This window comes from Festucalex cinctus, chromosome 14, assembly GCF_051991245.1.
Source record: "Festucalex cinctus isolate MCC-2025b chromosome 14, RoL_Fcin_1.0, whole genome shotgun sequence".
NCBI classification, from domain to species: Eukaryota; Metazoa; Chordata; class Actinopteri; order Syngnathiformes; family Syngnathidae; genus Festucalex; species Festucalex cinctus.
In genome coordinates this window covers 1923477-1940055 of record NC_135424.1, presented here as the reverse complement: position 1 = coordinate 1940055, position 16579 = coordinate 1923477, and the positions used below count along the sequence as shown (strand labels likewise).

The following is a 16579-nucleotide window of genomic DNA, read 5'->3' as shown; positions in this document are numbered from 1 at the left end:
TGTACATAAATCTGCTCTGGATGCATTATTTGGCCTTGCCTGGATGTTCTCATTTAAGATTCACGTACTATTCATCCAGACGCAGCCTCTTGGATATGCACCAAAATTTAATGGATTCTTCGTTGTGCCGCATCTTAGGAAAAATTGCATGAAAACAAAAAAAATATGAAAAAAAAAAAAAACTACTTGGTGGCATCAATGAAAGGCAAGTAAATCATTTGACATTATTCTATACCAGTGCTTGTCAATTTGTCTTTGTTACAAACCCTTCCAAACTCTCCGCCACAACTATAAATAGTAGGGGTGTGCCAAAAAAAATCGATTCATAAAAGAATCGAGATTCTCATTTATAAATCGAATCGAAATTAATATCTAAAAATCGATTTTATTTAAATTAGAAATGAAGAAGAAGTGGAAAAGGCAGTTGTAGCCCACATGCTGTTTTTGTGGAAAAAGGCACAATACAAAATTAATAAATGTTTAAAAAAAAAACAACAACAACAAAAAAAGAAAAAACCTTTAATGTCACTTTATTTGTCATTTTGTCTGGCAAAGCAGACTGGAGTCGATTATTTTGAATCAAAAATCGTTTGAATCGAGAATCGATTCCGAATCGAATCGTAGACCCAAAAATCGTAATCGAACCGAATCGTGAGACCGTCAAAGATTCCCAGCCCTACTAAATAGCATCATTTGTTTATAAAATGGTCCTCTGCAGAAGAGCTAATACGACCTTCGCACTCGGACAATGAGAGCGCCGCTGCCACCTACTGCAGCGGATGTGCAATTACACTTTATTCTAGTTTCGCAAACAAAACAATCACAAATAAGAAAGAAAAAAAAAGAAAAGGAAGTGCTAAAACTGCCCTTGACGGCGAGGCGACTTACATGTGCTTGACCGCCATGGCGTTCTCCAAAGCTCCTCCCGCCAACAGGGAGCGGATGACGTGGTCGTACGTGACGGGGGTCAACGTCACGCCCTTCTTGTCCAGTTGCCTCAGCGTCCTGAAGGCCTCTGACGGGGACAACGGGAGCGCAAATTACGCTGGGATGGAGCGGTGACGTTCGATCTATCGTCGGATCCTTTTCCAATTATTCCTTTTTATCAAGTCCTCAAAAGGAACTGACGCAATATCATGGAAAACTTCATTTCGATAGCGCAACTCAAAAAGTGAAACTCGTACTTTTACAGAGTGAATTTTTTAAATTATTCTCATTTTGCATAATTTTGTTGATTGAATATCAAAGAAGAAACAATGAAAATGCTTTTTAAGATGGAAATGATGAAGGAATTGGCCTTCTGAAAATTACATTCATATGATTTTAGCAAAAAAAAAGTCAAGTTAAAATTATTATAAAATAAATAATAAAATTATGATGATAAAATTTATATATAATAATAATAAAAAAAATGTTTTTAAATTATTTTATTCAAGTTTCTTTTCAATGGGGGAACCACATGAATGCTATTTTTAGACCGCCAGGCCATGTGACTTCAGCAGCTTAAAACCAGGAAGTGGGTCAGAAAGAAGCTCGCTCATTGGCCAGCCATGCAAATAGTGCTTGTTTGTTCTCGTTTATCAGTTATTTTAAATCATAGACCGACAAACTTGTTAAATATGGAAAAAAAAATCAATTACTAGTAAGGATTAGCGTGCTTTTAACATTAGCTCATTTGCTCCCAATAACGTATTAATACGTTTTTTTAAAATGTTTTAAGTGTCCCAAAGACGTATTTATACGTTTTTGTTTTTTTTAAATGCCAAAGCATACAGAAGGCTTTGATGCAGCCTCTCAACTGCAACGGTTGCAGAAATGACGACGGCAATCGTTTTTAAGTTCGATACCGTTATTTTACCGATGCAGCCCACTTGGTAATATATTTTCCTCCAAACATGAGTTTGATACACCTGATCTAGTTGAGCAAAAATGGTTCTTTGGCCTATTAAATTGTAATGAAAAAAAAATAAAAAATACCACTAACATGAACACAAATGCAATAAATTGAAGCTTCTGGGCTTAATCAACCTCCGAGCATCTCACCGTTGACATTTCCCTTCTTGCAGAGGCTCAGAAGCCCGTTCTGATGCTGCAAGCCACTTCCCACCACTCTGGGGGCTGTTTTGGGCGCGACCTCCTGTGTGCCGGCAGCTTGCTCGTACCACGTCTGTCGGACACACACGCACGCACACAGACGCATACACACGAGATCAAACCCAGGCTGATGTTTCCATCTCGACAGCGCAAACGCGGCCGCACATATTCAGAGCGCGTGCGGCCAGGCCAGGGTCCCCCGATGCTCGCTCACCCGTTTAGCAGCGAGGGGAGGGGGTTAAGTTGTATTGGCTGGGGGGGGGGGGGGCAAATTAGGCCTGGCACCCGTTGGGGGCGGGGTCAAAGAGAAGTGTACGCGTTAAGAGTGCAGGGGAGCGGGGACGTCGACTTGTGGAGCGCCCCTGGGGTCAGCTAGTTCATCGCTCGGGGCAAAAGCGGTCACTTCCTGTCTCGTCAAAGCTGCGGGGGGGGGGGGGTATTGGGCAACTGGAAACCCTCCGCTGGCTTGGTTTGTTGTCCCGAAATCGTCTTAATTTTGCCGTGTTAAGACAGCTTTCATGCGCATACGAGAGCGAGCGAGCGAGCCATATGGTGGCATTTAGCTGCCGGCTTAATTAGTGGCAGATTTGCGGCACACGTCCGGCCGTAATTTCCTTTCGCCATCCAGCCGGCCGCTCTGATTTCTGTTTGCTCTGCTTCGTGTAATGAACAGAGGCTTAAAAAAAAAAATTAAAAAAAGTGGAGCGTGGCGGGGGCACGCAGAGCAGTTGATAAGAGGGTTTCATCCCCCCCACACCCACCACCATTTAAAGGGGGTCTCTTGATACATACGAGAGGATGTGAGGTCAAAATGCTCTTTAAGTGATTCAGTTAGCTGGCCGCTAATTATTTAACTTGGCGGTTGGATGTTTCAATGGGTGATTGTGACGCGTGTCGGTATGCTTTTTGTTTCACAAAGACTTTGCCTGTGATGGGAATAAAATCACTGGAAACTTGCTCAATGTTAAAGTCTACTTGCATCAGGGGACGAGCGATGGCAGTGATCAACCATGATTTTCTGATTCTAGATGTTTGCTATTTGCGGCAGGGCTTATTAAAACTTGCCACTAGGGGTGTAACGACATCCAAACATCACGATACGATATCACAATATGAAGGTCACAAAACGATAATTAGCACGATATTGTGGGGATGTTGGCAATAAAAAAAAAAATAAAAAAAAAGTCAGAATATTGAAAAAAAAAAGAGCTGATACTAAAAGAAAAAACACAATATTGTGCTTTTGTACTAGGGATGTCACGATAAGGGCAATATTGTGATATCGTGATATTAAAACTGCCACAATATCGTCGTCGTCATGTTCACAATATGTAAAAGGAACACATCTGTTGAAAAAAGGTCAGGTTGATTTCCATTTGTGCAGTTTTAGCACCCTCTAGTGGCTAGTTTATTAGAGCAATTTAATTTTCATGAGGGATGTTTTGGCCTTCTATGTTTAAAATCTAAATGTCAAATGAACCTAATTTGCTTGTGAAGCGATCAATGTGTGCTTGCATTAGCAAGTGCCTCAATATTGTTATTAACAGATTGTAGCTGGTTTATATGCGTTGCAGTTATGTACAAAAGCACAATATTGTGCTTTTATTTTTTGTATGAGCTCTCTTTTTTACAATATTGTGATCTTTTTAAATATCGCCAACGCCCCCACAATATTGTGATAATTATCGTATCGTGACCTTCATATCATGATAATATCGTATCGTGATGTTTGGATATCGTTGCGTCCATATTTTGTACATAACAGCAATGCATATAAACAACCTTCAATCTCTGATAAAACCTAATATTGAGGCACTTACTTGCTAATGCACGCACAAATTGAGTCACTCCGCATAACGACTCGCTTCCCAAGCATATTGGGTTCCCCTTCATCTGACCGTTTGCGTGGATTTTAAACGTAGAAGGGCCAAAACATGCCTTGTGAAAATCAAACTGCACTAAAAAAAAAAAAAAAAAAAAAGTAGCCACCAGAGGGTGCTAGAACTGCACAATTGGAAATCAACATGACTTTTTTTTTTTTTTTTTTTTTTTTTTTTTAAAGAGATGTGCTACTTTTAATATAGTCACATGACGACGACGATGTATTGTGGTGGTTTTAATATCGCAATACGCAGTCACGATATTTGCCGTTATCGTTGCATCCCTGCTTGCAACCAACCTGCTTTTCCATTCATAAACTAGTTGAGCGTGGTTTGGCCTTGATGGACGCGTTAAAACATGTCAAATATTTAATGGGGGGGGGGGGGGGGGGCGGTGGGGGGAACGAGACTGCATTTTTTTTTTTTTTGTACAGATTCAAGTTTAAAAATCACTGAGCACCAAAAAAAAATGCTCAAAACAACAACAAAAATTTAGCATAGATTGCATATGACAGACTCCGAACTGTTTTGGTTGAACTTAAGTTGTCTTTTTCCCTTTGCAATATTGTTCAACTTGCCGGTTATGCCTCAGGCGTGTTTATTTAAATTCCTCCAGCGCTCCTGCGACTCTCGACATTTCTCTGCTCCGTCGCCTCCCTTTCCCCACCAGGAGCCTTCTGGCTATTATTCTTCGGAATAATCTCCCGATTGGAGTTAGCGGGACGCGCGTGCTACATCACACATTGGAATTTTACCTCGGGCACCTCGAAGGGCACATCCTGGTCGTTACTCTTCAGGACGTCGGCCAGCACGCGCAGCGTCCTCTCCCGGGGAATGACGTTCTCCTCCTGGATCTTGGTCCACACGGCCTCGGCCTTCTGCCAGTCGTTGGTCTCCTCTGGTGGAGTTGGTGGGGATGAGAGGAATCTTTTTTTTGTTCTTTTTTTTGACATTGTCATGTAAGCAACATAAGAACTTGTCATCGGAGACCAGAGTAAAGATCAAAGGAAAGAAAGATGAAGCAAAGTGAAATCCAGCACCAACCAGACACTTTTTTTTTCTATTTTGTTTGTTTAGAAAAAAAAAACACCACGGCGCTCCTCTTGGGTCCCAAACATGACGAGGATAAACAGAAAGAGGAACTTACTGTAGAGACGGAGAAGGTAACTGTACATCTCGTCACGGTCGCACTCAAATAGCTTGGAGGTCATGTCCACCATCTGCTCCAAGACCTCCGTCTAGAGAGCAGAAAAGATTTTGTCTTTCATCGTCGTCTTTTTTTTTTTTTTTTCCCCCGATTCGATCCACGATTCTTTGTGTTGCCGATTGCGCCACCTCTTGGTTGTTGATGCATTTCTCGGCGTACCACTGCAGACGGCTCGGCCTTGACCTGAGTCCGGGGGTCTGTGAGGGGGGATCACACAGATGAAAATCTTCCATGAAGAACTTGTCGCATTGTTGAAATACTTATCGGAGTGTTTTAAAACGGGCTCAAATTAAATCCTGTTGCACAGAATGTTCATAATTAATTGTGCAAATACTAATACTGAGCCCACTTTATACAACTTGGTTGGTTGCTGCACTTTTATGTTGATACATGTTTGTTTTTTTGCAGCTGGTGCAGGAAGTGCGAGTTCATTTGTGACAATCAATTCCTGGTTGCTATATTATTTTATATCTCATTTGCTCCCAAATACGTAAAAAATAAAATTATCTATTTTAAATATTACCAGTGTCCCAAAGACGTACTTATACGTGTTTTTTATGCTAGAGCATACAGAAGACCTTAATGCAGCCTCTGAACTGAAGAGAACGGTTGAAGCAATGGTAGTTATTACAAAAACGTCCAGCAGGTGGAAGCAGAGTATAAGAGATCAACAAGCTCTTTTTTCCCCACTGTTTTAAACAGATTTGTGAATAATGACGAAACTTAGTTATATTCTAATACTGATTGCTGCAAAACGGAAATAGATAGAAATATTTTTTTTTTTCCCTGAAGAAAGAAGAGACTCAAATGTTTCTTTTGGTAGCTTCCATGTTTTCTATAGCAATAGAACACAATATTCTGTGGGCCTTGCAAAAATCAGTCAAAATCCAGTAAAACAGCCGGGAACGAACGGGATTGTTGTTTCGGTGAAATACAAATTCCCTCAAATGATTGGAAAACAAATAGTCATTAAATAATGTCTTAATTTAAATCTGCTTTATTGAGCCAAGTGTCGGTGATTAACTAATATTATTCCTGCTGCCATTTACTTTATATCAACCGTTTACGTACTAAAAAAAAAGAAAAGAAAACAAAGCGTAAGACCGTGTTAGAAGCAATTCTACTTTTAAATCCCACAAAGCTCGAGCTAATAAAGATATGAAGAGCGCAAGTAAATCTTTAATTGTTTTCCTTTTCTGGAATCGACCCGCAAGAGACGGGTTTAAAATGTGGACGTTGAAATAATATTTTAAACACAGCCCCTCTGTTGTTGTTGTTTTTTTTGTTTTTTTTTGGGGGGGGGGGCGCAACAGGCACACTGAGAGGGGCCAAAAAGAAATGGAAATGGTCCAACAAGCTGTCAAATCCGGGTCGACATAGATTGATCTCGGTGCTGGTGTAGCTCAGATTTAGTTCGATACGCGGCGTGACGAGGTGATTATTGCCAAAGAACAGCGATCGGGATTTCATCTCGTCTCTTGGGGCCTCGGATACAATCTGAATAAGACCAGGATTGAGAGATCTCCCGCTCTCGGCGGTAATCTGAGCGCCGGGGGGTGGGGGTGGGGGGGAGAAAAAGAATGAGCCAGAAAGTTAATCTGAATGTGGGAGGAGAGATGAGATGAGCAGCGCTCAATCCCCGCTGGCCCTTTTTGATGGCGAGCGGCGTCAAGAAAAGACTGACTGGCTTCATCCCTCGCTGCTGTTTCCTCTCCCAATCTCTGGCAATCCCAGCCCCTCTCCCTGCAAATCTCCCCTTGCTCCTTCTCCTCCTTTACCCCCCACCCAGTCCATCCATCCATCCCAGGTAAGAAGCATTATGCGCTTACCCGAGCAGCCAAAGGGACAAATTAAAACGTGTCGCGCTCGCTCTCTCGCTCAGTCCGTCTAATCTTCTTAGAGAGAGCAAAAGCCCAGTGCAAGTGTTCCCATCTTTTCCTCCCTTTCAATTGCTTTTTATTTGGTTTGTGACACACACACACACACACACACACACACACACACCTCATTTGGAATCCCTCAGGGCCCGGAGGCCTAATCTGTAATTAATTTTGAAAAGGCATTTTTTTTTTTTTAACTCTGTTCTTGTTTTAGTTCACATAGAGGATAAAAAAAAAAAAAAAAAAAAAAAGTACACCGCATATGCATGTGCGGTAAACCAAAATCTTAAGATATAATTTCCTAAATTTAACCTAAATTTGCTTATTTTGCTTTGGCAAATTATTTTTTTTACTTAAAATGAAGTTGTCAGACAAGATTATTGTGCTTATTTTTAGATACTTTTTACTAGTTTTGTTACCTGCATGAAAACAGTGGTATCGGTATCGGTGGCTACTCACAAGTAACATGCCGATACCATTAATTCCAACGCTAATATAGGATTTTGGACGCAGCATCTTGTGTCTTGCTCGTGCACAACATTCACCGATATGTGACATGTTCACTGCATGCCGATCTAAAATATCGTATTGGCCCTTGAATGCAATGAACCAATAGCAGGACAGCTTTTTCATGTTGAGGAAAAAAACAAAAAACAAAAACGTAAGTATCGGTATTGGCCGATACTGCAAAGCTCTGGTATCGGTGTCAGGGGCCAAAAAAACGGTATCGGAAACAACACTACTCTTTACTTTATGATCTTATTTGAACAGTTTTAAGTACACCGTGCAAGCGTTTTTCCACATTTTAAGATGACAACGAAGCAACATCAAAGGGCCTCAACTCGGCTTTTGTAAGATGAATTTTCATGATGAAATAAGAAAATTGGAAAAATCACAAGTATGAACGAGTTTCGTTATATTTACTAAGCTTATTTTTCATCTTCCCAATATTGTGTGTATTGAGTGTCTACACTCAGACTTGGAGGTTGTGGGTTCAATCCCGGCCTGGGTCATTTCAAAGACAATAAAAATGTGACCTGTTACGTCCCTGCTTGACAACCAGGCAAAGTTATCCAAGAGTGGAAAAAATATATATATATGTATTTTAAAAAAATAGTTATATTTATTACAGCTTGGAAAAAGTCAAGATAACTTTTTTTTTTTTGTATAAAAATACTATTTTCAAGACCGCTATGGTTGATATGGGAATAGTATTATTTTCTTACTTTTCTAAATCTTACAGGTAAATTTAAGTCCATTTTTTTCTTGTTCTGTTGGCAGATAATTTTGCTTATTTGAGGTAATAATTTTCTTATTTTACTATATTTTTTCTTTTTGCAGTTCTCCATTTCTTTTCGCACTGTAATGTTTTAATTCCTTTTAATCACCTTAAACCACTTAAACCGCACGCACGGCCAAACGTAAAAACACATAATGACTATAACCACTCTTTAGCAATGCTACCTAACCTCGATCTCGCACACGCACCAAATACTCCTGACCACAATAATAGACCCTGTGACGATCCCCTACCTAAGCATGAGCATTTAGCACAAAATTGGCCACCTTTCTCTATCATTACATTTAATTAGCTGTGATTAATCAGCTGCCAATTATACCAAACACAGCCTAAAGAGAGCCACCACTCACTGGGCCGCCACTTGACACCCTCTCCATGGATTGGCGACGCTTACGTGGGCTTCTACGCACTTTTTTTTTTTTTTTAAATGACTGTAACACAACTATCCATTATCACCTCGAGTATTAAAGATATGATAGATGACAGCGGTAAGTAGTTTAATGACACCGCCATTGGAGTTAACTGTAAAACTAAATACACAACGTTAAGAATTATATCCACTGTATATTTAAATACAAAACATACTTAGTTTAAAAATAAAAATAAAAATAAAAAATAAAAATCGCTAGCCTAGCGCTAACAGGAAGTTAGCAAATGCTAACAGGAAGTTAGCATGATATTTGTGAGTGTTTTTCCTTCAAATAACATTACACAAAGACAAATTTTTCACAATGTGTGAAAAACGAATTATTTTTATAGAATTCAACCCCAACTTTCTTCTGTACTCACTTTAAGTGTGTAGCCCAATGGATGCACGGCACCACACTGCCCCCAAGAGGCTAAAACTCACCGGAACAGTCAGTATTTGTTCCTACTGTTTTGTTTTGTTTTATTTTAGTTTATTCTATTCTTATTTCACTTTCTTATCGTTTTTATTTTGTCATGGTCCTTTCAAACATTACAATGTTGATATTTCAAGAATTCAAAGACTTTCTTTTCTGAAAATTCAAGGATGCAAACGTCCAAGGATTTATTTATTTATTTTTGTCTTAACCCACATTTCCACATGTCATGGCACAAAATACAATATCCGAGTTCCCAGGTTAGCCCAGTTTGGAAATGAATTGGCGAAGGGATTCATTTTATGCATCATATATATTTTTAAATAATACTATTTTGTGCCATGAGATTTGGAAATGTGTGTGAAGATGAAAAAAAAATAATAATAATAACTAAATCCTTGTACGTTTGCATCCTTGAATTTTGAGAAAAGTCTTTGAATCCTTGAAATGTCAACTTTATACTGTGTGAGAGGACACTGACAAAATAAAACGATAAGTGAAATCAGAATAGAATAAAAAAAAATAAAAAAAAAAAAATATATATATATATATATATATATATTTAATTCAATCTCTGGCGTAATAACCTTATTTATTGATTGATTGATTTTTTTTTATTTTATTTTTATTTTATTATCTGTTCTTATTGCTGCTGGGAGCCATCCCAAAGGGATCAATAAAGTCCTCTGACAGTTGAAACCCGTGTCTGTCACCAACATCCTTGACAGCGCGTGTCCGTCCACAATCTGCAATAAGGCTTTTCTACTCATATACACACACTGCTGGCATTTATCCGACGCCGGTGTAAGTCGGATAAGGGCCGCCGTTACAGACACAATAACAACGTCGATAGCGCTTCAGAGGTTTCGGGAAATCCTCAAGAGGCCCCAATCCCTCTTTGGGGGGCGCGCGAGAGGGGCCGAACGAACATTTGTCAATCTGTTGAGACAACATAATGGCCTTGTTTCCCTCCCGTGTCTCATATCCTGATCTGTTTATTCGTCAATCTCCCGGTGCTGATAGCCGGCTCGTGAGAAACGCGGTTCATCCGCGTGTCAGTCGCTTCTTATCGTCGGCCCGCCTTGCCTCGTTTCATCTTTTACACTAATCTACGCGATTTATAACAGGACGATGTCGTGCGTATATACATGCGTGTGTCACATGAATACTTTGTGTATTTAGGTCATAGGCAGACTGACAATAAAAAAAAAAAAGAAAGCAATGCTCAAAACAGAACTTAGCATAAACAAACAAAATGGGAAAAAAAAAAAAAAAAAGGGAAGCAGATAATTCATCAAACAGTTAAGTCATTTACTCCCAATAACGTATAAATATGTTTTTTTTATGTTCTAAGCGTCCCAAAGACGTATTTATACGTTTTTTTGTTTTTATGCTAGAGCATACAGAAGGCTTTGATGCAGCGTCTCAACTGCAAAGAACGGTTGCAGAAATGGTAGTTATTACACAAACGGCCAGCAGGTGGCAGCAGAGCAAAGGAGATCAACCAGGGCCATCGAGAAAAAATGCTAAATTACAATTTTAAATAGATTTGCGAAAACTGATGAAACTTAGCTCTCTTCTAATGCTAATTGCTGCAAAACGGAAACAGATAGAAACATACTTTTTTTTCCTGATGAAAGAAGAGATTTTAATCTTTCTTTTGATAAGTTCCATGCTTTTATAGCAATAGAACACAATATTCTGTGGGCCTTGCAAAATCAGTCAAAATCCAGTAAAACAGCCGGGAGCGAACGGGATTGCGAAATGTGAAAATGGCGGCAAGTGAATGAGTTAAGTTAGAGTTGATCTAACTAGATAAATTACATTATGGCCAAAAAGTTCAGACTAAGTCATAGATTAAGAGGATAAATAAAAAGATAAGACTGAAAAAAAAAAGAAAAAAAGATATAAAATAACTATCAACAGAGTTAAAGTTAAGTGCGAAATAGTCATTCATTATCCCATTGGGAATTAAAAACTGATTCCAAAATTGTGACTGAAACCATTAACTCATTTATTCCCAAAAACGTACACCGGTAAATACGTTCTATTTTAAATGTTCTATTTTAAGTGTCCCAAAGACGTATTTATAGGTATAAAAATACGCAAAAAAAAGTATAGTTCTGTTTCTGTTTTGCAGCAATTATCATTACAATATAGCCAAGTGTAATCAAATTTCACAAATCTCGAGTGAGTATTTTATTTTTTTCCCCGATTCCGTGTGCTGCATGCTAACTCGATTACCTCGATGATCTTGCGAGCCTCTCGGTAGCGGCCCGTCTGCAGGAAGGCGAAGAACAAGTCGTAAAGCATGTTCATCTCTCCGCACTCGTGGCTCAGCGTGTCCATGGCTGAAGGGGGGGGTGACAAAAAAAACAAACAAAAAAAACAAAAAGTGAATCCTTTCATTTTGTGTCCACTATTTGGCACGCAGGCAGAAGCCGCCGCCAAACAACAACGCCTAAATAAAACCTTCCTGGATAAACAAATATGGTTGCTTTACATTTTTTTACACACTATCTCCGTCCTGCAGCTGGCAGCGCATTCGATCATAAAACTCCGGAGCATAATTTGATCATTTTTGGATGGCTCAAATAAACACTGAATGGAAACAGCTTGGGAAGACAAAAAAAAAAAAAAAAAGTCCAAACAGTTCAGGGGTCGAAGTGCTTGGCTGGACTTTTGCTATATGAACAGCTAAACCTGCAACTCCAAAAAAGGCCACACGAGTCAAGAACATTTGAAGAGCCACATTATGCTTTTTTTTTTTTTTCCCCCCCAACATGTCTGCTGTTTTTCACGGCATTTATGTTTTTACTACACAACGCGGCTGCTGTCTGGTCGGGTCGGTGTCACCCCTCGGTGAGGTTACGCAAGAGCAGGTAAAAAGAGGGGCTTTTGGCTGAGAGGCGGGGCTTAGGAGCGAATGAAGAGACGCACTCCAGAACCACTTGCACCCTCCGGTACATTCAAGTTGACCTTTTTTCATTTGTGGCATGACAACGATGATAAATTTTAGAAAATGGGTACATTACTGTAAAAAAAATAAAAAAAATAAAAAAAATGCAAAATCCCCCAAAAAAAAATCCGCAATACAGTGAGATCGCAAAAAGTTAACCACGTTATAGCGAGGGAACACTGTACTTTCTTTCTTTTTTTTTTTTTCTTTTTTTAGCCAGTTTTCTTTTGGTGTTATGGTCTGTTTTCAAAAACACTTAACTCATTCACTGCCAGTCCAGGACAAAAAAAAATCTTTGACGTCTAAAACCGTCTATGGCAGTGAATGTGTTAAAGTTGGATGTCCGCATGTTTTGAATATTCTTGGAGACTACACAAAAGTTTTGTTTTTTTTAACTATGTGTAGTAAACGCTGCAATTTACTGTTGTTGCTTTAATACCAAGTTGATGCATAACGAAAAAGCTTTTTTGCACATTGTTTTATTGCGTGTGCAGGAAAAAATGAATCTTTGACGACTAAAGCCGTCTATGGCAGTGAATGTGTTAATAAGTAACGACTTCCTACAAAAAATCAAAAGGCCGTGTCAGAAGATCAAAAGACAAACAAGTTTGCTTCACCTTTCGCGACTTATCAAAAAAAAAAAAAACAGTCATTGATGTAACTTATTTCTGCGCTTAAATGTCATCATCTACAGACAAAAAGCGACAAAAAAGTTGCTTTGAGACCTTTCTGCAGCAGGTCCGTGTCTCCCGTCTCCACCAGGCCGACGATGACGTTGTGGATGCGCGGCAGGTGGCCGTAGCGCTTCTGACATTCCAGCACTGCGTCCAGAGCTCCGGGGAAGTCATTCCTTGTCGCCAAAACACGCACGCACACAAAGAGCGCCAATTAGATGTGCAATCAGTTGGGATCGTACGGGGAGAAAATACAGAGCGTTCACCCGCCCCCACCCGTGCCCTCGCATTCAAGTACAATGACCCGCCGTTCAACGCGTGACAGCACGACTGCAGGTGATGAGGCCTTTTGGCCCCAATACATCATTCTCACACAATTGTGCACTCTCCCCCCCCCCCCCCCCCCCCCCCCCCACACACACACAACCCGGGGGCTAATGTGTCTCTTGGCCAGGCTTTCATTGGCGCTTGATGCTCGGCAGCACACAAAAGGGCCGCCGGTCTTTAGCCTCTGCGCTCATCTCCAACTTATCTTTTCACTTCTTTTATCCTTGCCAGGCAGCATGTTTTCCTCATCATCATCATCATCACTTTGTCTCTTCTCGCCCTCATGATTTGAATTTGGTTCGAAATAGAAAACATTGTTTCCAACGGGAACCCGATCGAGATTGAATTCAGATTCAGAAACTGCGAGCACAATTTGAATTAAGCCTCATTTTGCGGCTTTGTTGTACTGAAAAAAAAAAAAAAAAAAAAAACTTTATATATTAGGGATGTAACGATAATATGGTGATATCGTGATATTAAAACTGCCACAAATATGTCGCCGTCGTCATTTCACGATATTAGAAGCGGCACATCTGTTCAAAAAGGCCGATTTCCATTTGTGAAGTTGTAGCACCCTCTGGTGGCTAGTTTTTTTAAGTTTAATTTCGACAAGGCATGTTTTGGCCCTTTCGTTGTTTCAAATCCACGCTATTGCTCATCTTTCCATTTTAAAAATCAAAGTTTGCCCACCTCTCCTTTCAGGTTCGAATGAGCTGAAATCTCAAATAATTAATATCAAATGAACTGCCACATACACAGTTAACTCCCAAAAACGTATAAATACGTTCTATTTGAAATATTACCATGCTCCATGAAAGAGGTATTTATCCGTTTTTTATTTTATTTTTATGCTAGAGCATACAGAAGGCTTTGATGCAGCCTCTCAACTGAAGAGAATGATTGACGCATTGGTAGCTATTACTAAAACGCCCAGTAGGTGGCAGCAGAGCATAAGAGACCAATCAAGGCCTTGTTGCAAAAAAAGCTATTCTCCGCACTTAGCTAAAAGAAGAAACTCTAATCCTCCTTTTGGTAGGTTCCATGTTTTTAAAGCGATAGAACGCAATATTCTGTGAGCCTTGAAAAATCAGTCAAAATCCAGTAAAACAGCCGGGAGCGAAGTGAATGAATTAAAAGAGGGTGTGCGCACTTTTGCAAACATTCCCACTGTGCCACCCAGGCTGGCGATTAGCATAACACTGAATGCCCTTCTTGCGCACACATAAGAGCGGGCTCGTGGTGTCATGATCAGACGCCCGCGAGCGTACGAGGACAGCGGCTTGATGACGGGCCTGCCCGTCTTCGGCACACAAAACCAGGAACGACGAGGCACAATTAGCTTCCTTGTCTAATCCTTCAGGTTTCCACCAGCAAAGCTCTGGTTATATACTTTTTTTTTTCTTCTTTCCCAAGGCTTAATTGGCTGGAAAGTGGCTGACATGCAAAGCTGGGGACATTAACAGGGCTGCGCTGTAGTAAATGGCAACGCAAAGTGACATTTAAATTGGAACGGGGAGGAGGAGGGAAATTATCCATCTTTTGACATCCTTAGCTCTTTTTTTTTTTTTTTTTTTTGGGGGTGGGGGGTGGGGGGGGGGGGGGTGTTGTAATTGAAATGCCAGGCCAAATGATGGGTCCTTTTTTTAGATGTCTCATACAGAAAGTGAAGCATGATAGGTCGAGAATGTATCAAAGGAGTGTATATATTAAAAAAATAAATAAAAAAATTGTTGCCACTGTATTGTTGGGTCACTCTCGAGTGCCGCTGCTAAATATAGTTGGCCCTCCATCTTTCTCATCAGGGATGGGTCTAAAATATCGATATATCGATTAGGGATGTCACGATAAGGGCAATATCGTGATATTAAAACTGCCGCAATATCGTCGTCGTCATGTTCACAATATTTAAAAGGAACACATCTGTTAAAAAAAAAAAAAAAAAAGTCAGCTTGATTTCCATTTGTGCAGTACTAGCACCCTCTAGTGGCTAGTTTATTAGTGCAATTTAATTTTCATGAGGGATGCTTTGGCCTTCTATGTTTAAAATTGTGCTAATTGTCAGACGAAGGGGAACCTAATTTAAAAGTAAGTGCCTCAATATTGTTATTAACAGATTGTAGGTGGTTTATATGCATTGCTGTTATGTACAAAAGCACATTATTGTGCTTTTTTTTAATTTTTTTTTTAGTATGAGCTCTTTTTTTTTTTTACAATATTGTTTTCTTTTTTTTAAATATCGGCAAAGCCCCCACAATGTCGTGCTAATTATCGTATCGTGACCTTCATATCGTGATAATATCGTATTGTGATGGAATAAAATGTCGATATCGTGATATTGGCCCATGGAATATGCATATCGCAAATTTTGGAATTTTATGCTTTTATCTGAATTTATCTAAACCAGTCAGTCGCTAACTAAAAGTTGCACCGCCATCCAATAGTTGAACATTATCGAGATGTAGTTACAATTAATTAAGAATATATTGAGTTTGCTTATTTTGCTTCATAAAAAATTTAATTAGTTCCTTGGGTAAGTGTTAAATATCGCAATAATATCGATATCGCCATATTCATCAACTATACGCGTGATATTATGCAGCCCAACCACAAAAAAAACAAACAAAAAAAAGCACCTTCATCATTGCACCATTTGACTTTCCTCCTCCTCACTCAGCGTCCAATCCCTTTCTGCTTTGACCTCTGCGTGATTGACATGGTAATTACCCAATCAACAGATTGACAGCGGTGCTGTCACAACAGGACCGATTGAAGTGAAGTGGTCTCTGGGTGCGCCCCCCCGTTCTCTCCCTCAGCTTTGCCGTCTCGCCATTTCTTTATCAAGCCATCCATCATCCATCATCCATCCATCAGGCGCACTTGGCCGCCCTCCCTCCATGAGATCTGCTCAAAGCTCATGAGCTTAGTGTATTATCATTATTTTGTTACACATATATATTATGTATTTATATTATATTTATATTTTTATTATTATTATAATATGAATTATTATTATTTATTGTTTATTTTTTATAAATTTGATTGTTATTAATATTTATTTTATTTTATATATTATTATTATTTTATGATCAGTTTTATCGTAGATTATCATGGATTTATTACCTGAGCAATATATCGATAATCGCAGTATCGTCATATCGTGAGATAATCGTCTTGTATCGCATACTTTTAAGTGCCTCTGACTAACCATAAATAAAGCCAAAATGTTCTAGCAGGCTTTCCCTGACATTTATAGAGACAAATATTTACTGTAATTATGAATTTAATATTGTGCTTAGGACAAAAAAGAAACACAGAAAATTGGGATTACATTGGAACTGCCACAAATTGTAAATCATGTTAAAACATGACGATGGAATCTGGAACAAATGATTCCAAATGATAAATTTGATCCGAAT

General features: G+C 39.4%; 1 protein-coding gene across 1 annotated transcript in view; it reads right to left on the bottom strand.

Annotated features, from left to right (window-relative positions):
* lrpprc (leucine-rich pentatricopeptide repeat containing) overlaps positions 1-16579 on the bottom strand; it is a 66481-nt gene that overhangs the window by 14570 nt on the left and 35332 nt on the right. Inside the window, exons 24-30 of the mRNA XM_077495680.1 lie at positions 12888-13012; positions 11448-11554; positions 5310-5378; positions 5122-5212; positions 4730-4872; positions 2044-2167; positions 889-1015 (exon numbers count right to left, since the gene is read on the bottom strand). Coding sequence (XP_077351806.1) covers positions 889-1015; positions 2044-2167; positions 4730-4872; positions 5122-5212; positions 5310-5378; positions 11448-11554; positions 12888-13012 — 786 coding nt within the window. The remainder of the gene's footprint in view (positions 1-888; positions 1016-2043; positions 2168-4729; positions 4873-5121; positions 5213-5309; positions 5379-11447; positions 11555-12887; positions 13013-16579) is intronic.